Source organism: Phacochoerus africanus, chromosome 15 (assembly GCF_016906955.1).
Source record: "Phacochoerus africanus isolate WHEZ1 chromosome 15, ROS_Pafr_v1, whole genome shotgun sequence".
Lineage (NCBI taxonomy): Eukaryota > Metazoa > Chordata > Mammalia > Artiodactyla > Suidae > Phacochoerus > Phacochoerus africanus.
In genome coordinates, this window is record NC_062558.1 from 77,395,716 (window position 1) to 77,419,715 (window position 24,000).

The window sequence follows — 24,000 nt, forward strand, 5'->3', positions numbered from 1 at the left end:
CTCTTTCACACAGAGAGAGAACAGATCACCATTCCAGGGTCAGCACAGAGCTGCCCTTGAGCGTCCTCTAGAAAGGCTTTCTTAAACCCAGAAAGTAGAAGCTGCAAGTAATTAGAGGACTAGAAGCACAACGTGGGACTACAGCCCCACCTCTGCTGGAGGTGGCCCACAGTGGCCTCCTGCCCCCATCTGTGAGGCGAATCCAGAACCAGAGCTTCTCTCCATGGGTTCCCACGGCACAAGATCGAGCCCCACAGGGGTGGGCCTGAGGGGGACACTCTCCCAGCTCACTCTCCAGTCCTCAGCCTGGGGCCCTGTGGCTCTCCCTCAGGGAAGAGCTCAGGAAGCTCCAGAGCCAGGTTACCAGGAACCAGCACAGTGAGCCCTGGACTCAGGCTTAAGGGAGCAACCTCTGCCCAGAGTGGCTGCCCACCTGTGCCTCCTGCAAAACCTCCACTCCGTTAGGGCAGCGCAGAAGGAAAGCAAGGGAAGGAGCCTGGTTAGAATGAGACGGGGGTGGGGTGGGGAGTGTCTTGAACCAAAACAGGGGAACTGGGGGTTAGGAGGAGGGAAGGCCATGGGAAAAGGCAAGCCGGGAAGAGACCTTTCTGTCTTAAATCCTGTTGTTAATCTTTTCCTTGCAGAAAAGCCACTGTGCTTCCCAACTGAAGGCAAACGATGGGGGTGGGGGTGGGGGAAAGGTGGAGTGTCTTGCATCTTAAAAAGAAATGTGAAGTGTGATTTACAAATTATTGGTTCACTTCTCCCAATTCCTCATGCAAATTTAAGCAAGTTCTTTTCCTTCCATTCTGCTGGTCTCTATTACTTCACTCTTACAATTGGTATCAGAGGATATTTTAAGCACAGTCACCGTAAAAGGTTTAAACATCTGGAATAATTTCTATTAGTCATCTCCACTTGGACACGACAACAGAGAGATCGCCTTAGTTGGCCAATTAATGGTGGTGACTGGGAAGGTTCATTATACCTCATCACTTTCTTTCTCCCAGCACATCCTCCAATGCCCTTGAGACCTGCTAAAATCTTAAAGTGCTGAGAGTCTTCAGAGAATTCAATAAGAAGCCCCAGGGACAAGGTAAATGGGAGGCTGGCCAGGCTACTCCTTGGGAGGAGGGAATATAGTTCACAAATGTGAAGCCATGTCAGGCCTCCCAGAATTTCAGGTTACAATCCTCAGCTGCAGCAGCCCCCCCAAAACAGGATCCCCATCATCTTGGTCAAGGTGTTGCCTGAGACACCCAGCGCCAGGGTGGCACGGTATGGCAACAGCCTGTTCTGACCCACTCACCTCGTAGAATTAAAGTGCACAGCTGAAAACATACCTGAAAAGTTCCTGGAGACAAGCATGGTCGTAAGGATGGCACCCTGGGGAAAGAAGAGAGACCTGTGAATTCTATGTGCAGTCTGTTCTCAGGCAGAGGGCAGCTGCCAGCGAGAGCCTGAAGACACCAGGACTGGGGCCCCCAACATGTACACCATCTTCACAGCTCAGCTCCAGCCAGGAGGGGTGTTCCCTTCAGTGATGGGGCAGGGGGCACCCTGTCAAAAGCATGTGGGCAGCCCAGCCAGGAAGGCAAGACTCACCTTTAGTTTTCTCCGGGCATTGAACTTGCGCAAGCACTCCACAGTCTCTTGACGATGCATCATAGATGCCACTGTGGACCGTTGCTGGAAGCCAAACAGACAGGCCTGTGAGCCCCCGGCCAGATCCTCTGCCCCTCACCACTGTCCCAGCACCGATGGCCTTGTGCTCAGCCACCCGAGAGTTGCTCCAAAGATGAAGTCATAGATGTGAAAATGCTTTTACAATAAAAGCACTACCCAAAACTCAAGGTTATGTAAGGACAATAATCTGAACATGAAAACACCACCGGTAATTGATGCTGGAAGAACATGCCCGAGAGTGCGCTAATCTTCCTTGGGAGATGGAGGCTATGAAAGGGGCCAGTATTCTGTGTATTGTCATCCTCACGCCATTACTCCTTCAGCAACTGTTCAGTGAACACCTAGTACATTCCAGATTCTGGGCAGTGCGAGAACCAGCAGAGTTCCTGCTCTCTGTGAGAACATTTGTTCCTTTCAAGAGCTCCTCTCAATCCCCCAAACGAGGTGCTAAAAGAAACTAAGGATCTTCACCTTGAGGCATCAACCCTTCTCAGCATTTTAGATGGGAGTTTTTCTTCAATGTATTACTGCTAACTTCCTTCCTCCTTAAACAGATTCCACTGGACATGACTGACATTCCCCTGATGACTCAGGGTCAGCATACAAGCATCAACTGTTATGTAATAGCCTAATACAGAGAGGCCCTCTGTGGCTACTGAGGTATATAGGATGATGGAGAGTGGGGCCCACAAAAACGACCCCTGGAACAGATTGCTGTAATTCTCAAGTACCCCTTTTTTTTTCTTTTTCGGGCCGCACTTGTGGAGCCCAAAAAAGGTTCCCAGGCTAGGGGTCTAATCAAAAGACCCCTACACCACAGCAACGCCAGATCCAAGCCACATCTGCGACCTACACCACAGTTCATGGCAACCCCAGATCCTTAACCCACTAAGCGAGGCCAGGGATTGAACCCGCATCCTTATGGTTCCTAGTCAGATTCATTTCCTCTGTGCCACGATGGGAACTCCTTGAATACCCATTTTAAGTGGCTCACCCCCTCACTTTGTGGTTGTTGTCTTGGCCAGCCTGCTAGAAAAATTAATCCTACAACATGCAGCCTGGTGCCTACACCCCCACAGGGCCACTCTGCAATCCTTCCTCTTGTTCCTGGCCACTCTCTTTCCTGGTTCCTGAAGCAACTCTTCCAACCTTGTCGAGTTTCCCCAAGTCTCATCCTGCACCTCCTCCTCCAGAGAGTAAACTTCTCTACCGAGAAGTGAGGAATCACCAAGCAAGAACTTCAACTTCAGTCTCCCACCCACAAGCTGATTTCCATGCTCCTGGAACCTCATCCCCAGTCCCAGAAGCATCATTGTCCATGTGCTGACGCCTGACCACGACTCAGGAGCACCTCTCTTGTTTTGCTATCTAAACCTTGGTTCCTCAATCAGCCAATTTTTAAAAAATTATTTTTATTTATTTTTTTAAATGGGATTACATCAAATTTTATTTTTTTCCTCTAACATTTGTTTTTCGATTAAAAAATTTTTATATAGTTGATTTAATTAGCTTTTTTTTTTTTTTTGGTCTTTTTTGGTCTTTTCTAGGGCCACACCCATGGCATGTGGAGGTTCTCAGGCTAGGGGTCTAATTGGAGCTGTAGCTGCTGGCCTACTAACAGCCACAGCAACTTGAGATCCGAGCTACGTCTGCAACCTACACCACAGCTCATGGCAACGCTGGATCCTTAACCCACCAAGCCAGGCCAGGGATCAAACTCTCCACCTCATGGTTCCTAGTCAGGTTCATCAACCACTGAGCCATGACGGAACTCCAAATTGGCAAATATTTTTAATCCCTTATTCTGGACTATATTCTTTTCTGCAGTTTGTGCTTTATAGTCAAGCCTCTCCATAAACAAAATCTTAAATGAAATTTTAAAAACTCCCCTGACTCATCCATCTTTCTCTTTTCATTCCCATTCCACCTCACCTCAGTGAAACTGTGCCTCCACTGCCTCTCTCAGTGAAAGGATGAAACGATGGCTTCTAACTGGTCAGAGCCACCTTTACCGTGGACTCTGAAACATCCGATGACAGACATTCCCTTACTGAGACCTCTTGTTTCTCAGGATCTCCTGATCCTCCTTCTCCCACACAAGTTCTCATTCTCAGTCACCTTTGCCGGCTCCTCTAACTCTCCCTGCTACTAAATGCTGGTGGCCCTCTCTTCTCTTTAACAGGCCACAGTGAGAATGTGATCAGCACAGAAACAATCCCATCCATTTCTACAGCCCCAATATCATGCATACAGAAATGACTATAACCTATATTTCCAATTTTTAACTTTTTTTCCAAATTTCCAACTACCCACTGGATGTCTCCAGCTGGAGGTCCTCAGACATAGCACTTAATACGTATGACACTAAAATCATCCCCTTTTTCACAAACTGGCTCCTCCTCTGGGTTTCCTCTGGGTTGGTGAATGGTACTACACTCCATCAGTTACCAACTCAAATCCCTCTCTCTCCTTCACTCCCCAAATCCAGCCAGTCACTAAATCTTTTTATTCTGTCTTTTGATATCCCTCATATTCGTCCACTCCTTGCCACACCGCCCACTCTCCTATCACTGCCCTCAGCTGAGACTTTATCTGGACTCGCTTAGACAATGATGGCAGTTTTCTCAGCTCTCTGCTCTGCCTCTTTCCTCTTCAATTCCATTTTCTACACAGCTTCCAAAATGATCTTTCTTAATTGCATACTTTGTTCCCTTTTTAAAACACTTAAATGGTTCCCTATGCTTTCAGAATAAAGTCCAAATTCCTTGTGCAGAATCCTTTATGTCATGGACTCTTTTTAGGTTCATTCTCTTGTATTCCTGTGGTTCAACCTTCGCCTACAACCAAACTCATAACCTTCTTTAAACTCGCTGCAATTCCATATGGCCCCTCACCTTGGCCCATGCTAACTTCTGTCTGCTGGTTGTCATCTTGGGGAGCAACCAGTCACCTGCCAAGAACCAGGGTGGAGTTCACTTGCTCCATGAAGCCTTCAGGAATCCCACTGCCCATAGAGACAGTGGGAGCTCCTACACACTCATTAGACTCTTTCATGTACTTGTCACACTTCAGAGTGGCTGCCTGCTTGAGCACCTGTCTTCCAAGATAATCTGTGGGATCTTTGGGGGAAGGCACCCTGCCTTACTCATCTTTGTATCTCTATCACCCACACAACGACTGACACCAAAGAGGGATTCAGTAAAAATGGGAAAGAACAAATAAATAAATGTATCATGGTCGTCAGGGGGCCTAAGTGCAGCAGGCCCTCTTGTGTGTAAAAAGCTATTGCATCCTGCTAGAACTGTATAAGAAAACAGAGTATGCTGACCCATTCTGATAGCCCGGGGGCTCTCCTAGGGTGAGCTTTAGGACTGAACTTCAGGGGCCTTTTTTCACTGCTCAGGGGCCCCTTTTGTTTATTTGTTGGGTCTTGGTCAAATTTCCATTACAGCTGTATAAGAGCTGAGATCTGAATATGCACCCTAAGCTTGGCAATTCACTTTGAGTTCTGCCTGTTGCTTTCTATCATCAACTAGAGTGTGCAAGGGTCACCCTAAGCCCTTGTTCAAGATCAAAACTAAATCACACCACACAAGTGAGTGGGGGAGAGCAAGGTAGAGGCCAGTTAGCCCCAGTCGCCTCCCTGACTCCTTCCTGGTGACATTTGTTGCCTCTGGGCCCTACTCAGTCCCCCTCTGTCTCTGGTGGGTCTTAGCTCAGGGCCCAAAATGATTATTTTCTGCCGATAAGAAGGAGGGTAAAGAGGGCACATCCCTGATCTCCTTGATCTCGAAGGAAGACACTTACGCAGACCCATGGGTGTTTGAGAGCCTGGTCAGCTGTGATACGCTTTGCGGGGTTTATAGTCAGCATCTGGTTGATCAAGTTCTTGGCTTCAGGAGTCACCGTGTCCCACTCTGGTGATGGGAACTAAGAAGCAGGAAGAGGGGAAAGAAGGATGTGAAAGCTGTGAGACTCACATCCTCTGTAACTGGGATACTCGCTGCCTGGCAGGGAGTGGGATGAGCCCCGGGGTACTCAAGGACCTGGGTCAACTTAAAGACCGGGAAAAGAAAACACAACAATCATGATTAGAACGTCAGACTCCAATACCTTCCAGTTCAACCCCATCTCTCTACTAGGAGGAAAATACACAGTGGCTCAACGCTCTGCTCAAAGCTCCATGACAGTGGAGGGAGCCGCCAGACTTTTGGTCCCTAGTCATGCACCACACCATAGGGCCACACTGTTCTCTGCAAATAACAGACCAAAGGGATTCGGTGGATGTCGTGATTTTACAGCTACCAAAAGTGGCTGTGCAAAAAAGTTGCTCCCTGGGACAGGTGGTGGCAAGAAGGGAGACCTAGGAGTTCCCACTGTGGTACAATGGGATCGGCAGCATATGTGGAGCCCTGGGATGCATATCTGGAGCCCTGGGACGCAAGTTCAATCCCTGGCCCAGCAGAGTGGGTTAGGGATCCAATGCTGCTGCAGCTGTGGTGTAGGTTACAACTGCAGCTCAATCCGATCCCTGGCCCAGGAACTCCATATGCCGCAGGGCGGCAAAAAACAAAAACAAAAACAAAAAGAAAACCACAAAGAAGACCTATATGCCCATCCCTGGGTCCTCAAAGTTCCCTGACACTCCCTGTACCCCATGGACAGAGTCAGAGGAGAGGGAACAAACTGGTCCTTACGTCATAGGCTCCAGCTTTGATCTGTTGATACAGCTTATGCTGATCCTCATCCCAAAAGGGAGGGTAGCCCACCAGGAGGATATACAGGATGACCCCTATAAGACAGAACACAGGTCACTGCGGTCGGTCACCAGCTTTGCTGAGGAACTAAAAAAAGCCACACAGGGCTCAGAGCCACCCAGAAAGTCAAGGGCCATACCAGAGGTAGAAGTGGATGCCAGTCAATAATGCTGGGCCACCAGCACCCCCTGCTATGTACTTCATTCCCCATGTCACAAAGCCACATTAGGGATTTCTTTAGGCACAACCCACCCTCTCAGGCACGGGCAAATCCCTCTTCAAGAAGAATGCAACACCATCTAGGAAGTACTTGGGAAGGAGGGTATCCCGGGGCACTAGAGCAAACACCATGGTTTCACATCCACCAGACACTCCTGGGACCCACAAGGAAGAGCAATGCCTCTTTCTTGCCATCGCTGGAAGACGAGGGCTCTTAACACCAAAAAGCTGAGCATGTGGAATGGGCTTACCGCAGGCCCAGATATCCACAGGTTTTCCATAGGGATCTTTCCTCAAGACCTCAGGGGACAAGTAACCTGGGGTGCCAGCAAAACCTGTAGCGGAAGAGAGAGCGGAGGCACACTGAACCCACTTTCTCTCTCATTAAATCCACGTCAGTGATTTCCCCCAAGTCCTTTCTCATTTCTGTTGCTTTTGCTACATAAGCTCTCGGTCTGTGGGTAGCAGGAGATGACGGGCCGGGCTTCTTGCAGTGCCCGGAATCTAAATCAGAGGGCAAGTCTCCGTGTGTCTACCAGCAACTCCCATCCTCCCCAGAGGCAGCAAGAACGCAGTGCTGACAGCAGCTGGACTCACTGTACTGAGTCACGTAGGGCCAGGGGGGGCTCTGCGCCCTCCCCTCCTCCAGTCTCTGGGGAGGCCAGGACCATTAAGGGTCTGGCTTCTAGTTCTCAAAGAGGAAGGCAGATCAGGAAGAGGAGGAAGGGCGGGGGCCGCATTCCAGGAAGACAGGGTCACTCTTACCAAACCAAGCCTGTTGCTCTCCCTGTACTTCGATGGCTAGGCCAAAATCAGCTAGCTTGACGGCGGCACCCTTGCATTTACTCGCCAGCAGCAGGTTCTCAGGCTGTATAAGGAAGAGAGAGAACCCTGTGAGGCACCCATGCCGCAGCCCATAGGGAGCCTAATTTGGGCCCTGGCAATACTACCGCCTGGCACCAGGTGGCGCCAAGGCTTCACAAGCAAGAGGCAAAAGGGAACCTGGGTCGTACCTTCAGGTCCCGGTGGACGATGTCATGCTGGTGGATGTGGTTAACACTCTCCAGAATCTGATGTATACAGTGGCTGGAAAAGAAGAGGAAAGGACAGTGCAAAGTGAAACCGTCCTTGACCACATGCTGTGGACCAAAGCACTGAACTCTAGGTCACAGATTCACAGAGAATCACTGAATGAGAAGCTAGAACCTTGGACTTTGGATACCATCTGTTCAAACTATTTTACAGAAGAAGAAACTAAGGCCCAATCTGATTAAGTGGTTTGTCCAGGGTCTCCTACTAGATAATAGCAGTGGACAGCCTAGAAGAGGGTTCAGCATGCCTCCTTAGAATGTAAAGGCCCAACATATCATTTGTTTCCAAGAAACTGGGGGACACCTCAGGCTACTGAGAAAGAGACCATCCAACCTCTTCCTTCTTTCTCTTTGACCTTCTCTGTTCTTAGAGAAGAGGCCTGTGGTAGCACCTTAGGAAGGACAGTCCAACTAAGCCTAATTGTTTTGGGGGTGGGTATAAAAATCATTTATTTAAGCATTTATCAGGTACCTATAGGCTTTGTGCTGGGGACATCAGCTATAAAAATGACCCAGTGTCTGGCCTAAAGCTTACCATCCAGCAGGGGAGATAAAATGAGGACACAGGTCCTATCAAGAAACAATGTACTTAAGAGGGTTCCAACAGGCACCTGAGGAACATTTCTGATAACAATTTTGCAAACAAAAAAGATAAATTAACCTAAAGTCACATTTAGCTGCTGATTCTTCCTTTTTTTTTTTTTTTTTGTCTTTTTAGGGCCACGCCCACAGCATACGGAAGTTCCCAGGCTAGGGGTCAAATTGGAGCTGTAGCTGCCGGTCTATGCCAAAGCCACAGCCACACAGGATCCAAGCTGCATCTGCAACCTACACCACAGCTCACAGCAATGCCGGATCCTTAACCCACTGAGCAAGGCCAGGGAGCGAACCTGCATCCTCATGGATGCTAGTCAGATTCGTTTCCACTGAGCCACAACGGGAACTCCCTAGCTGCTGATTCTTCAATCAGGCTGTCCACCTTCCAAACCATCCTGTCACACTTGCAGGCAAACTCCTGGAGGGGTGTGCTGGCAGTCTAGAATACTAGTGAGAACTAGGGGACAATTCTGGCCCCCAGGGCACTTCGGGTAATGCCTGGAGACACTGCTGGTTATCACTACTGAGAGGAAGGGTGCAACCGGTATCAAGCAGGTAGAGGCCAGGGATGCTTCCAAACCTACAATGCACAGGTGGGGCACTCACAACAAAAATTTATCTGGCCCCAAGTGTAAGTAATGCTGAGACTGAGGAGCCTCGGCCTGAGGAACAGAGCCGGTTCTACCAAGTGTGTGGAGTGGGTGCTGGGCTGGTGACCTGGACTTATTACTCCTTCTCTCTAAAATCTGATGCTAGGGCTTCCACAAGAGCCAAGAGGTCTTGCTGGGCTCCTAAAGGCTGAGGTTTGGGCCTCTCTATAGGACATGGCCCAGGAGCAGGGCAAAGAGACTTTAAGACTGAGCTGAAGAGGCGAGTCTCCACAGAAATGTATAATTAGAACAGAGCCAAGCTAGCAGGGAGAGCCTTCTGGCCAAAAATGGCAAAAGTGCGAACTGTCCCAGCAGAGCCAGGCCAAGCCCACTGGTACAGTCACCCGCCCCGGCTCTCCCTCCTCCCCGCCAGGCTCCCTGCACTATCACCGCCTCTTCCCGCCCCAGAGCCTGGTCCTCCCCTGCTGGCACTGGAATTCATCTCCCACTTGAGAATTTTTCCCGAGGCTGAAGCATCTGAAGTTGATCAGCAAACATTGGCCTCTCAGGGTTGAGAAATCTGTGAGGAAGCTGTGCTCCCCCACCCTGCGAGCAGCCAGAGCTGCCACATCTGCCTGAGAAGCTGCAGGCAGGAGAGACCAAGATCAGGTTGTAAGGACATCACCCTTGGAGAAAACTCGGGCCCGGGGGAGGAGCCGAGGAGGGAAAGGCAGCCCAAACAAGCGCCCAAGAGCTGTGGAGTGGGAGGAATTCTGCTGTGTCACATGAAGGAGCTGCCAGGGCCTCCTGGAGGACTGGGGGCTGAGGGGTGTGGCCAAGGAATGGTCCTCCAGCCTGAGAGGCCCCGAATGGAGGCTGGTCATGGTGGTCAAGACACAAGGTGATACAGGCTGAAATCTCCCAGAAAGGTTCCTGGTTGGATTATTAACCCAGATGTTTCTACTCCTTCGAGACATGAACCATGTTTTCTCTGTCTCTGGACCATCCCCAGTATGCCTTGTGTGCAGTAGGGTTTGTCCAAAGAGAGAAGTGGGGCTAGGGAGGGCCCTTGGGCATGCTTATGAGTGTGCACTGGTGCGGAGAAAAGGTATTTCTGGTGTGCGAGGGTAAAGGAGATCTGTAAGAGCTTTGTAAAAAAATCGGTCTGGGAATGCTGCATTTTAACTTCTAATATTGCCCACAGAACGGAGCCTGAGTCCAGCTCTACACAGTCTTTGTCCAGATAAGAGCCCTTCTAATCTCCCTGAAGACTATTCAAATAGGCACAATGCCTGGTCCCTTGAGGTAGTCAAGTTGCCACTTAAACCACAGGCCCCTCTTCTCACCTGGCATCAGCTTCACTGTAGTACTCTCTGGCCACAATGTCTTCAAACAGCTCCCCGCCAGTAACACTGCAACCAACAAAGGGGGTTAGAGGAGGCAGGTCAGGTGGCCGAACCCAGCATCCAACAGGTAACAGGGCTTCCTCTAGAACAGCTTTCAGAGAACTGTCAACACCACATGCATTTCATCTGAGAGCCCAGAACATACTCCAGCCTCAATGATGTAGAGCTTCTCCTTGGGACAACATGGATCCACCCTTTCTCTCGCACTTTTCTGTTCCTGTAACCTATAGATTAGTTGATAGATACTCTGATAGAGATGAATACACAGGCATCTACGAGAAAATAATCGACCCACTCAAACAGTCATCATTTTTTTTGAGACCAGTATGAATGCTAAGATACAGCTGCCCAAGAAGGACAGACCTACTACTGAAGCTGAAGAATAATGAGACCAAGGACACAGAGACCCAACCCTGAAAATACCAGAGAGGCATTTCCAGGAGGTGAAGAGCCACCTTTAAGATATTAAACCACAACCAAAGTGGAGGAGAGACCAATGGGAGCCCAGTTTACAACTAAAAAAAGGTACCTTCATTTTCCAGCATTTTTACGGTCATGCAAAGAGCTAATACATTCTATTTCTCTACTAAGGACAACACACCAAGAAACAAGAAAAAAGCAACTGCACAAGGTGTGCTGCTGAACGGAAATGCAAGAGCAATGCCAACCCGGGGTTCAGAGCCCTGGGGAGATTCTGAGTGAGCAATGAGACCCTGGGCAACCTGCCCATTACCAGAGGAAGTTCAAAATCAAACCCCTCTCCTCGGGCAAAGGAGAGGGACCCTCGGCAGAGGCTGAAGACCCAGTTTTGGCCTTTTTTCCAAGCCTTCCTCTTGAGCCAGCTGGAGGGAAAGGCCCCCACACCCTCAAAAAGCGGCACTTACAGGTCAAACACGAGGTAGTGAAACCCTTCTTCAGAAATACTGTCATGGAGGCGTACTGCAAGAGAGGAGATGGGGACAGAGATTAACAGAGAGAAAACTTGGAAATGCTACTCCTCTCTTCCGCAGCCATCCCAGCCCTGCCCCATCCTGGCAGCCCCACAGGCTCTCTCCTGAAGCAGCAGCCCTGAGAGGGGGGCTGCACATCCAGCATCCCTTGCCCAGGGCGACACAGCCATGGAGCCGACCCCAGGTCTAGCACTCCAGTTACCACCTCAGACTGCCTCAGATATAGGCGAGAGACAGAAGCTTTGGAGCTAAGAAGTAAGACAAGACGGAGCAAAGCAAGAACTTTCTTCCCAGAGTGGCTGGTCCCAGAGAAAGTGGTCCTGGGATATGATGTGTGAGGGTGCAACACAGAGCGAGAAGCACCCAGGGACACAGACTGCAGGGGGACAGAGATGGACAAGAGGGGAGAGCCGGAGGGCCTGGAGGAGATGGGAACAGAAGAATCAAGGGGAGGGGAAGAAGCAGGAAGGGCAGAGCCCAGCAGGAAGGCGCGTGGAGTGAGGGTGACGGATGGTGAGCATGGGAGGCAACACACAGATTCAGGCAACAACAATAACCATTTATTAAGGGCTTATTACATGCTAGGCCTTGTGTTAGGCTCTCTGTGCACATTACTTAGGTTACAAGCATTGACTGAGAGCCTACTGTGTGCTGGACCCTATGGTAGATGCTGGGATTTAGGAGGGATACAGGGCCTGCCTTCAAGGAATCTATTACTCCTGATGACCACTCCCATGTCATGAGGACACCAGAGGCTCAAAGACATACAGTATCTTGCCAAGGGCCAAAGATGTGGTGGGTCCAGACATGAACTCAGCTCTTCCTGACTCCAGATATGTGTCTATACCATTGTTTCCTATAAGAAAGGTGGAGTAGCCCACACACCCAGGCAGCAAAACAATAGAGCCTGGAGGCAAAAACCACTCACAAATGTGCCTATGACAGCACGGAGTGGACCAAGCGAACTCACCAACTGCAAGAAAAGGCCAGCGAGCAGGATCCCTCCCCACTCCTGGGCTCCAGAGCACTTGGGCCAACACCCAACCTAATGTCTTCTGAGGTCTCCTCTCCAAGCTTCTGCCTACAAAGCCATCTACCTCTGGGTTAATGCCACCCCCTGAACAACATTCTAACGCAAATGCAACTTTGCTCTGGCCCAGCATCCCCACTGCTCCGGTCCCTCCCCTCACTTGCACTCTCTTGATGGGGAACCTACGTTCTAAAGGGCTCCTCTGATCAACCTTCACTCCAACCCTTGGCAGTGCCAGGAGCACCTCACAGAACACTTCAGGAATGGCCTGACATCAAACCAATCAGAGAAGTTCTTTGATACAGAGAAAACACCATGTCTTGTCCATGTTGGGCCCAAGCAGCTCAAACAACAGCTGCCAGTGTCAGGGCATTTCATCAGGGCTGAGGCACTTCCCTACATCCCCTTCCCACCAAAGCCGAGTCAGCCGAATGTAAAATACAGGCACTCAGCCATCACTAAAGCCTCGTGGTTTTCCTCATTTGACAAATGAGGACTCAGGCCTGCCGGGGCTAGACCAGGGCCTGACAACTGTTTACGCTTCATACTGCCGACCTTATTAGCTCTGATCTAGTTACTCAACCTCCAAATTCCACCTGAACTCAGTATTTCTGCAATTTACCAATGGGATAGAAGGCAGCTGGTACTTCTAAAATCCCTCCTCCTCAAATGATTCTTTCCTGTATTTGGGCAAACAAGCTCACGCTTCTCTAGGCCTGTGGGGGACAGGAGGAAGTTACAGCCAGACTCCTGCCTCCCTCCCACCCTAACTGACCCAGCCATGCTCTGGGGAGCTCCCCCAAAGCCCTGCCACCCTCCCTCCTTGCTTGTGCTTTTCCGGCTGGGAGTCAGTGTCTCATGCTGAGTCCAGCTACAGCTGCTGCTGCCTAGCTTCCAAAAGGACTTTCCATTTAATTAAAAATTTGCTATTAAAAAGCATTAAAGTGTGTAATACAAATAATCCCCAGGAAATCAGCTGTCCCAGAAGCTAAAGACCAGCTTCATTAAGGAGGTGACTAACAGCAGCAGGATGGTGCACTAACGACCCGCAGCAGGTAAGATGACACTAACAGCCACACCCAGGGGAGTCCTGACGCCCCAGGACCTCTCTTGCCTCTCCACGACCCCTGCCCCCAAGCCCAACCGCCAGCCCAAGCACAGCAGGGCTGAGAACAGGGCAAAAAGGGCAGGTACCCATGCCCACGCAAGGAGTCACTGGCACTTGCCCTTCTCCAGGATGGCCACACACAGAGCCCAGGTGAGAGGAAGCCCGGATGGGAGCAGCAAAGAAGACTGACTAATCCTGCCCTGCCAACCCAGCCCAGACAGTGGCTTTGATGTGCTCCTCAGCAAGGCACCGCCAAGACAAGGAGGGACAGGTGTGGAGGGCTCCATCTCCGAGCGAGACTGCTATTCCTCCCCACCACCCCACCCCGTTTGGGGAGAAAATTAACAGGAAACTGAGAACAAGAGGTGAAGCTTGACTGCATCACTCTAAGTGCCAAGCTAGCAGATTCTTGATAATAATGATCCAAATTATAATACCTTAGTTGAGCTGTTTCAATGTGCTGGGCACGATGCCAAGTGCTTTACACATGTTATTTGATTGAACCCTCACATTAACTCTGTGGGGTGGGTACTCTTACTACCTCCATCGAACAGAAGAGGAAACTGAGGCTCCACAAGAAACTCACTCAAGGCAATACTCAGCGGCAGGGCTGAGACTTGAAGCCAAAGCAAACTGACATCAAGATCCCTGATACTGCAGAACTGCCTGCGAGGGAGTCACTTTCTCCATCCTCTTAGGCAAAGGAGCTCCAACCTGTCCCCACTAGTCCCGGCCTTTCTGATTTGCTCAACAATGTCCGCTTGGCACCTTCCTTGAAGCAGGCGTGGCTGTACATGCCACGGACACGGCCGTGAAGAAGGGAAACCTGGCCCCGCCACCGCACAGCTTCCAGGGAATGGGAAGACGGGCTTTAAAGCAGCCTTTACACAAATATGGAACCAAGCGTGACTGTGCTAAAGGGTACTGGTGAGAAGTAAAGGGTGTTAAGGATGTGTGGAAGAAAATTATCCAAAACCCAGCCCATTCCACAGTCATGAGAGGGTACAAAGGCCAAGGAGGGCCAGGCCAAGTCTGCAGACAGGAAGATCTGGGAAAAGGAGCAGAAAGCATTTACTATGTTATAGTGATAAACCTAATTACTGTGCTTTACAAACTGTGGAAGGAAGAGGAGACCAGAAAACACCCTAAATACTTCATGTCTCATACCTTCAAGTACTGACAAAGCCACAACCCAAATTTTGTGGTTACTTCCAATTCTTTAAAAACCACCCAACAATATGCCACATTTTAACTAACAAACTATGGTCCAAAAAAGCATTGAAAAAGCATCGCTGTTTGAGTCCACAGAAATAACACAGTGGGAGGGAGGTCCTGTTGTCCCGGGGGCTGGTGTGGGATGAGGGCTGCCCTCCAGAGGCAGGTGGGCAGGGATGTGGGAGCTGCTCAGTCACGACCCAGTGCTTCCTTCCTTTTCTTTGCAACGGTTCTTGCTGTTCTTCGTATTAGCTGTAAGGGCCCTGGGCCAAGGTAGAAGGCAGCCTGGCTTGAATAACTTGTGAACAGAGTTGGAGCTGGCGGGGGGTCTAGGAGGGATCACTTCTGGGAGCTGGATCTCCATTTTCAACACCTCTGTTGATTTCCTAAGCCTCCTTTGCTTGCCGTGTACCCTCTCAAAACGGCTCCACAAAGAGGCAGAGATGACAAAACACAGGCACAGGTGGGTGAAATCATGAGCTAGAGGTCACAGCTACCTGGCAAATCCCAGATTCACACCTGGAGGACTTGACACCAAAGCCACAGACCATTGCTCTTCCATGTGCGTTTTACAGACCAGCAGCCTGAGCATCCCCTGGAGACATGAGGAAGCTCAGGTCCACCCGAGACCTACTGAATCAGAATCTGAATTTTAACACGATCCCTAGGTGATTCATGAGCACATGAAAGTTTGAGAAGCACTGCTCTAAACCACAATGCTAGACTGTGATCGAAACTGCTGGGGCAGCTCAGCACGAAGGAAGACAGAGTCTATTCATTAGAGGAATTTAGAGCAGGGAGCACGCAGATCACAGGTAGAAGACACTCCATTCAGACTTTAGATGATTAGCGCTACTGCCGTTTTCCTCCTCTCAACTCCACACCTCTGGCCACTCTCCCAGGGTTGTTTTAGGTTCTGCAGGGTGCCTTATAACCAACAGTGTTTTTTTTTTTTTTTTTAATAGACTCATTTTAAAGACCAATTTTGGGTTCATAGCAAAACTGAGAGAAAATACAAAGAGCTCCCACGGACTCCCTGTCCCCGCACTCCCCCACTATCAACAGCCCCACCAGAGCAGCACATTTGTTACAACCGATGAACCTACACTGACACATCATTATCACTTGGAGCCCATGGTCTGCATTAGGGTTCATTCTTGCAGCAGGCTTTCAACTCCCGGGACAGACTATCTCTTAGGGAAAAAAAATGGGGATGGCTGGCTCCTTGTACCAAACACTCTTCTGAATTCAAGTGTCTCTGAGTCTGACAATAACCAGAGGCTGACCATGTGATCTCTGCTCTCAGCTTCCTCAATTCTGCACGTCTCTTGGGCTGGTCCACTTGCAGCCCTGCGGGATGGAGTTAGAGGCTAGAGCCAAAAGGGCCACAGCTCTGAAGGACGGAGCCATGGGGAGAGGAGAGGAATACTGAATTAGGGGGACAAAACTGCCTCCTCTTCTGCCTCAAGCCAGGTCAGGATCCATGGCAACCCCTGCCTCCTGGACCCGAAGCTCCCTGACATCTCCAGGAGCCCTGGTTCCCACCGGAAGCCAGACAGTCTGGCCAGCCCGCTCTCCTAGGACACAGTCCTGACTCACCCTTCCCTCTCCCTGCCCTTGACCCCAGAGTAGGGCCTTGGACCAACACCCCTCAGAATCTGGGAGCAGTCATGAAATGGAAGCACAGTTCTAGGCAGTCAGATGCTGACAGAGGGAGAGGGCCCAGCCTGGCCTTCCCTGGGTCTTGCTGCCTTCCTTACAGAGCACACGGCAGGGGTGGATGGTCCCTCCATCTGCCTTAACTGTGAGCTGGGGGCATGTGGTTAAAAAAGCAGGAGGGGGCGCTACCAAACCAAGTCAAGTCTAAAAGGTCAAAAAGTATGCATCTAATTTCTAAAAAAACATCAAAAGAAGGCTAGGACATTTTTCAGCGAGAATCCCAGTTTGGTACTTCCTGGATGATTCTCAGGTGTCTTCATCCCACACTGACCCTTCTGTAGCCAACCATGTCTGTGTCTCAGTAACGCAGATGTGGTTCTGCTTCCTACCTCATCTACTCCACCCATTGTCCTCCTCCCTCCAGGAGGACAATTCATCATTGCTCTATGAGTTAGTCACGTGGCACATAAGAAAACCAAGTTACTGTCCTCAGACCCTGAGACCCGGGCCTGGACCACCAAAATGCTTCTGTGCTCATGGATGGTTTTAATCAGCCGCATGCTTTTTCCTCCTCCTGTTCTGGAACTGTCAGGTTCAGAGGTCACAAGCTCCCAAATCCTACAGGGACCAGGTAGGCAGCAAAACATGAGATAACAGCAAGGATAATAGCCAGCGGGCTAAGGAGGCAGCCATTGCCCAGCCCCAGCCGATTTTGGCCAAGTACGAACGTGGGCTCAGCAGAGCCAAGCCTCCTGATTCGAAAGATTGGGAAATAGAATTTTTTTCAAAATGTGAAATCTTGTACTTAAATACTGGCAAATAATAAAAATATTTTTAAACCACTGAGCCAGCCAAACAAAACATGCCTGAATTTGTGACTGCTGTTTTAGCTGTTCCTCTCCATCATTTCGCTCCTACCCAAGGCAACACTATGGCCCCCACCATGCTGTCTTCAGGTGAGGGTCTAACTTCAGAGAGCTCCAGTAGTTCAAAGCCAGGACTCGTGGGCTGAGGAGTGCTGGCTCCATGGAACAGACAGCATCAGGCAGAGCTGAGCACCAGCCATGCCAATCTGCTTCGGGTGTAATCCAAGCTGCTGATTGCCATCTATAAAGCCCTGCATGGTTGGAGTTCTGGTTACCTCAGAGCTCCTCTCCCCTTGGGCTGGATACGACCTCAGCTCTCCTACGCAAGAGCTCGTGGTAAGCATTCTAGCCTGAGCTCTGGGAAGCCAGAGGCCGAGAAACCCTGCAGGAAGCTTCAAGCTTCAGCAAATCACCTCACAGCCCTGGCCACCAACCGAGCAGAGCAGGTGGCTGCTGGGGCACCATGGGAGCCCTGATGCTGAGGCCATGCCTGAGGAGCGTGGAAACATGTGATGGTCAGAGCTTTCAGGGAAAACCTAGGTGATGCTCCCTGCTCTGCTCTGCCTCAAGTCAAGGCCAGGGTTTCTGCTCAGACTCTGCAGCCAGCTCAGTTTCTGCCCCTTCCTCGAGAAGCACCGAATTGGGGCCAACGCTTTTGGCAAAGACAACTTCAGCTGAACAATGTAAAACTGAGCTGGAGTGGGTTGTGGCAGGCAAACCTCCTCAGGCTTTAGAACAACCAACAATGTGCTCTTGTCCCCCGAGTCAGGGTGGGAGCAGGGAGAAATCCTCTTAATTTTTTCTCCTTCTCCGTCCGAGTGGCTCCTGCCATCCCTTCTCCAGAGAAGCCAGGCGGGTGGGCAGCTTGCTTTCCTGGCTCCGGGGAATAAAAACGGGAGCGCCATGGAAACCCCAGAGTGTGCACGACATTGCAACAGGAACAAAACTCTTTCAAGTCCAGAGACAAAATCCGGACCCTTTATGATGGCCGTGGAAGGCCCCTGGTGAGGGCTGCTGGCAGGCTACTAGCCCAGAGCCTCACACGCCGAGGACCTGGACCTCAGCCCAAAGACAGAAGGAGAGGGGGAGAAAGGGAGCCTGAAACAATTCTGACACCTCACATCCACAGGGATGGAGGCGCTCAGGTCTCCGAACTAGAATGCCCCACAATTCTGGGCAAGACATAGCTGCTACCCTGCTCAGGCAAAAAAGACACCCAGCGAAGGCCTGCGGACAGAAGTGGTTCCTGACACAAAAACATCAGATCTCTGGTCTCTCCACCTTCTACAAAACGTCCAAGAAATACTCTCTATAAGGGCACTTACCAATGTTTGGATGTTTCAAAAGTCGGCATATCCGGGCCTCACGTTCTAGTTTCTGGTGATCTAAAAGCAGAGGAGAGAAAACAAAAGCCATTAAACTTCCATTCTGTTTGTGGCCACCTGGCTATTCATATGGCTTCAATTCTTAGGCACCCTTTTGACAGTTTTCTGAATTAATGCAGCAAATCACGGCAATCTTGAAGACAGGTATTATGACCACCTTTTCCTGATGAAGAAGTGCCTTAAGAAAGCTTTCCAAGCTAGTGACTGCCAGAGCCAGGATGTGAATCCAGGTCTTCAACTAAAACGCTGGTGCTCTTTTCATCATAGCAGAGATTTCACTGGACCAGGGTGTCCAGAATCACTTCCTCGTTGGAAATACTACTAATAATAGCTAAGTTTTACTGAATACCCGCTACATGGTCAGATACTGTACTAGAAGTTTTGCATATATTCTCTAATTTAGTCTACACGGCAACACAGAAACATAATGAAGCTGACCATGAAAATGATGATTTGAAAAATAATAACACTAGCTAACATTTATTGAGAGCTTACTTCTGCACCAGGCAAATACATCTTTTAATTTAGTCTCATAATAATGCTATGAGGTTGGTACTACTGACACCCATTTTGCAGAAATCCTGCTTCTCCCCAGGATCCTCCTGGCCACCCACTGCTGGGAGCTCTGATCTTTCAGCACTCAGGCCCTAGGGTTACTCTGCTTTGACAAAATGACCAGAATCCAAAAGCATCCAAATCTAAGCAAGGTGCCTTGGTCAATTCCTTCTACAGGAAGGCAGAGCTCTAGGAAGCAGAAAGAGAGGCTGCTTCAACCCAAAGCAAGGTGGCCTAGAAGCCCTCCCCATCTCTCCATCTCTACTTGCTGGGATCCTGTCAAAGTCACCTCCTTCACAACGTCTTCTCTGTTCCTCCCAGTAGATGTGACTTTTCCCCGCATGACCTGTCCCCATCTCCCACAGCACCCCTTATAATTCTCATCACACGTTAAATCAGTTGTCTTTCAGTCACAAGCACTTCAAAGGGTGGGACCTCTCTACCTGGTGCTTCCTAGAGCTCCTTCTATATCAGAGGCTTAATAATGGTTCATCAATAACAATGACACTAGTAATAAAAACTACTATTTACTAAGCATTCACTATCTGCCAGGCAGAGGCATGGATCATCTTATTTCATCGTTGCAGAAATCCTGTGAAGTGGGGGAATCTGTTTAACTTCATTACATTACAAAGAAGGAAACTGAGGCTTAAAGGGTTCAAATAACCTGCTCAGAGGTCACACAGATAGGCAGTGGATGCAGGTGGTCTGAACCTAGGGCCCTCTTTCTCCATCACTAGGCTATGATGACAGGATAAAGATAAGTGAGAGCATCGAGTGAAGGCTCCAGGCTTTAGGGGGCATAGTCCAGTTCACCCCAACTTCTCCAGGCCGGGGCAGGCACCTTCCCATCCATACCCACCAAGCGACTCCTGCCTGCCTTGGTAGGGGCTTCTGCCAATCCCACCTCTACCTAAACAGCCAAGAGCCTGTATAAGCCTCCCCTGACCCCCACAACCCTCACAACCATCCTCCCAGGTAGGTACATTGACTGCTCCCATTTCACAGATGGTAAAACAGGCCCAGAGAAGTTTAATAACTTGCCTGAGGTCCTACAGTAGGAAGGGGATAGAACTGAGATTTCAAGCCCAGGCCTGTCTGAGGTAATGTACAGATTACAGACTAGAAGGAATTCATATTTATTATTTTGCCAACCACCACCACCACCACCCTCAGCTTTGTCCTCAACCTTCCCTCTAGGGATGGCTCTGCTTTGTGGAAGAAGGAGGTGGGGACTGGCAGAGATTAGTTCCTGCTGCCCAGCTAATCCATCCCAGCTGCCCAAAGATCTGGGTCAGGCCTTCCTCTCCATCCTCAGGTTCGGTATGACCACTAAATGGGGTGCAGCCAGGAGAACCTCAGTTAATCCCACCACACTGCCTGGGATCCCTCCGTCAGGGACCTTCAGAAGGTAGGGTGGTTGAGGAAGCAGCACTCACCCTGCCTGGGGGCAGGGAGGCTTGCTTCTCCCAGATCTGGATGGAGGATGTCAGGGCCAGCCCACCTTCCTCCCCACCCCTCGACATGGGATGGAAATACCAAACTGGCCACCCCAAAGCTGAAGACTCTCCAGCCCTCTCCCTGACCACCCTCCAAGCCACAACCCTCGGGCCTGGCTGCCCAGGCAGGTGCAGGAGAACTGCATCTTGCGGAGGTGGCAGCTGAGGGGAAGGCCCAGAAGATTAATGTTTATCTCCTCCCTTAAGTCTCTTACTGGCTAATGGTTACAATTCCACAACAGCAACAGCACTAAAAATAAGGGTGCTCTGGCTTTATCAGTGACTCAGAGTAGGAAGAGAAGAGACACAGATTCACACTCCCAGCTCCTCGAAGGAGCTGCCCAGGGTCCAGAGGACCCTTGGTAGTCACTTAGTTTGCCCCAAACTCCAAGGAGTAGAGCCCCATTTTCTGGGTAAGGCCTGTGTCTTCTCTGAACCTCAGGCTGCACCTTGGCCCTTGCTCTGATCCTTAGTCATGGGGTCTGGCCATTGACACATCAGTTTTGGAGTCAGACAGCCCCAGACTGAGTCCCAGAGCTGTCACACTGGGTGAGTTATTAAATCATCTGAGCCTCATTCATTCATTCGCAACTATTTATTGGGGCCTACTATGTGACAGGCACCCTTTTTTTTTGTCTTGTTGTTGTTGTTTGTTGTTGTTGCTATTTCTTGGGCCGCTCCCTCGGCATATGGAGGTTCCCAGGCTAGGGGTCGAATCGGAGCTGTAGCCACCAGCCTACGCCAGAGCCACAGCAACGCGGGACCCGAGCCGCGTCTGCAACCTACACCACAGCTCACGGCAACGCCGGATCGTTAACCCACTGAGCAAGGGCAGGGACCGAACCCGCAACCCCATGGTTCCTAGTTGGATTCGTTAACCACTGCGCCACGACAGGAACTCCAAGGCACCCTTCTAATGCTGGAGATGTGGCCGTGAACGAAACAGACAGAACTCCCCACCCTCACAGAGCTAATGTTCTAGTGGGGCTGGGTCAGGGGAGGGACAGACAGTGAGTACCAACTGGACAGCGCATCAGAGGTCGTGGCAAGTGCAATGGAGAAAAATAAAACAGGGAAGGGGGAGAGTGACCACTTAAACAGGTGGCCAGGGAGGCTTCAGCAAAGAGGTGACCTTTGATTAGAACCAGAAGGAAGGGAGAGTGAGCCAGGCACATATCTGGGGAAAGAGTTTCCCCACTTCTAAAATGGAGGTGGCGACAACTGTGGATTCAGTGATGTATTTGGGTAAATGCTCAGCACAGGGCCTGAGAGAGGGAGAGCCTCCCTTCCAAAGGCCTGGTGATGAGACAGACAAGGCCTCCCAGGCTGCACTTGTGGCCATGGCCATCACTAGAGACACCGAGAGAGTCGTTCCCATCCTCCCTCAGCCTAAGCAGGGCACACCAACTGAGCCCTTGGACCTGGCTCCGTTGTGGCCTCCCTGGGGTGGGGGTGTTCCTCCCACTTGGGTAAGGCCCACCCTAGTTTACCACCGGCACGTAAAGGTTACCAAAGGGGCTCCTCAGAGAGAGGACAGCCCAGGAAGTGCCACTGCCCATGGGATCCCTCATCCTCCTCGTCCTCCGCCTTGCTGGCTGGGGTACCCTGCCATCCTGAAGCTCTGCTCAATGAGCCGTGCGGCTTTTGCCTACGACTCTCTCCCTGCCTCCTCACTCCTCGCGAAGCTGGCCAGCTGTTGGCCACCCCAGTCTCTCCAGCTGTTGTCTCCTGTCCGTTTCCCCTACACTTCCTGTCCTGTTGTCCCCTCCAGGGCTGCTCCACGCCTGGGAAAAAGCAGAGGGCTCCACCCCAGCAGCAGCGGTGTTCCAGGAACAAGTAAGGTTTGCAGAGCCCCTTTTCCAGCTGCAAATCTGTCCTGTAAACTCGGCACCCCCAGTCCCCAAAGGAGTGAGGCCACTGAACTGGCTGGTCTACAGTGGTAAGTCCAGGCATCCCAAGGTGATAACATGCCAGCCCATGCTCCTGTCACAAAGGAGCAGCTTCAACAACCGTCCTTCCAGCGACCACTGAGCTCACTGTTCCCAGGGAGGAGCCTAGACCTTCCAAGGCTGACCCTCTTCCCATCTACCTTTCAACTGGGCTCGACCCCACCCCCTCACACAGCCCAGCCCCCCCTTCCTGTTTGACAAGAGCCACTTCCCGCTTTTGCACAGGGCCACTTCCTGCCTGCCTGTGTGCTACTGCCATGGAGAGACCTAGCCCTGCCGGCCTTCAGCCCAGCTCCAACCACAGCCCTCTGCAAGGTTTTCCCCCATCAAGAGCAGAGGCAGCAAGAGGATCAGAAAGCAAAAGCGATCATTATAAAGGTCCCGCTTCAGGCCTTCCTAATAGCCCACCAGAGCCAGGCCCTGGAACACAAGGATCCCTGGAGGCCTCACCTCTTTCACCTTCTGCCCAAGTGCCTCAAGACTTGGTCTAGGGCACCACAAAGGCCAAATACCTAAACTGAAAGGAAGGGCAGCAAGGGGTGACCAGATACAGAAAAGAGGAAGTGGACAGTGAGGAGATAGTATGTAGCAGAGGGGAGGCAGAGCCCTAGAAACACCTCTCCCCCAGGACCCAGGGAGAAGCCTACTCCAAATTTATGTTCCTTTAACAACAGGATCAAGGCCGGCAGGGTCGGCCAGATTCGCCACAGCCCTGCCAAGACACGCTGGCCAGTTTAGTGACATCTCCCTAAAACCAAAAACGCCATCAGGAGCTTCAGTGAAGATCCAGCTGCCACCTAAACATACAACCCTCTGTCAGTGGGAAAGGGCGCAGAGTCCTACTAGAGATTGTCAAGTTCTAATTTCAATGACACCCTTGACTTTTCAAAGGGTATTTCAAAGGTCTGTGCCTGTGGCTGCAGGATGGACTGGGAAAAGCTTCCCACAGCTCCACTGAGTTCAGATGCTTGATGTGGGTGTCTCTTCTTGCTGCCCTTCTGAGTGGCCCCTTCCGCCCCCCGGTCCCACGAGGCATTGCTCTGAGGAGCAGAGACAAGGGCAGCACAGGGATTTGGTGTCATAATCCGCATTCCCCAGCTGCTTATAAACAGCCCCTGGCCTTGGGCACTGACCAGTGGGAATCTCAAGCCACAATCCCACTGACCTCACCCTGACACTGTGATGCCACATCCGCTCCTCTCTGAATCTCACTCCAAAGGTGCAAAGTTCCCAATTAAGAGCAAAGTCCATGCATTATGTAAGAGCAGGGGCCATGGCTTCTAATTCCTTCACACCCACACACCCAGGGACTAGCTGAGGGTTGTGAAGATAGCAGGACAGGGCCTAAAACGTGCCCACATGAACCTCCAAGGCTCTGTCCTTTAACCTGGTGTCCTCCCCTTGTCTTTGTCCTAACTCGAGCAGTTTTAACTGGGTG

General features: G+C 50.7%; 1 protein-coding gene across 20 annotated transcripts in view; it reads right to left on the reverse strand.

Moving 5' to 3' along the window:
- CAMK2G (calcium/calmodulin dependent protein kinase II gamma) overlaps window positions 1-24,000 on the reverse strand; it is a 58,078-nt gene that overhangs the window by 26,123 nt on the left and 7,955 nt on the right. For 16 of the 20 annotated variants that reach the window (XM_047762834.1, XM_047762833.1, XM_047762831.1 and 13 more), the window contains exons 3-12: window positions 18,500-18,559; window positions 11,231-11,285; window positions 10,287-10,352; window positions 7,676-7,748; window positions 7,428-7,530; window positions 6,914-6,997; window positions 6,384-6,478; window positions 5,494-5,616; window positions 1,606-1,689; window positions 1,344-1,386 (exon numbers count right to left, since the gene is read on the reverse strand). In XM_047762834.1, coding sequence (XP_047618790.1) covers window positions 1,344-1,386; window positions 1,606-1,689; window positions 5,494-5,616; window positions 6,384-6,478; window positions 6,914-6,997; window positions 7,428-7,530; window positions 7,676-7,748; window positions 10,287-10,352; window positions 11,231-11,285; window positions 18,500-18,559 — 786 coding nt within the window. The remainder of the gene's footprint in view (window positions 1-1,343; window positions 1,387-1,605; window positions 1,690-5,493; window positions 5,617-6,383; window positions 6,479-6,913; window positions 6,998-7,427; window positions 7,531-7,675; window positions 7,749-10,286; window positions 10,353-11,230; window positions 11,286-18,499; window positions 18,560-24,000) is intronic. The other 4 variants (XM_047762842.1, XM_047762839.1, XM_047762840.1 and 1 more) reach the window with 2 other exon arrangements.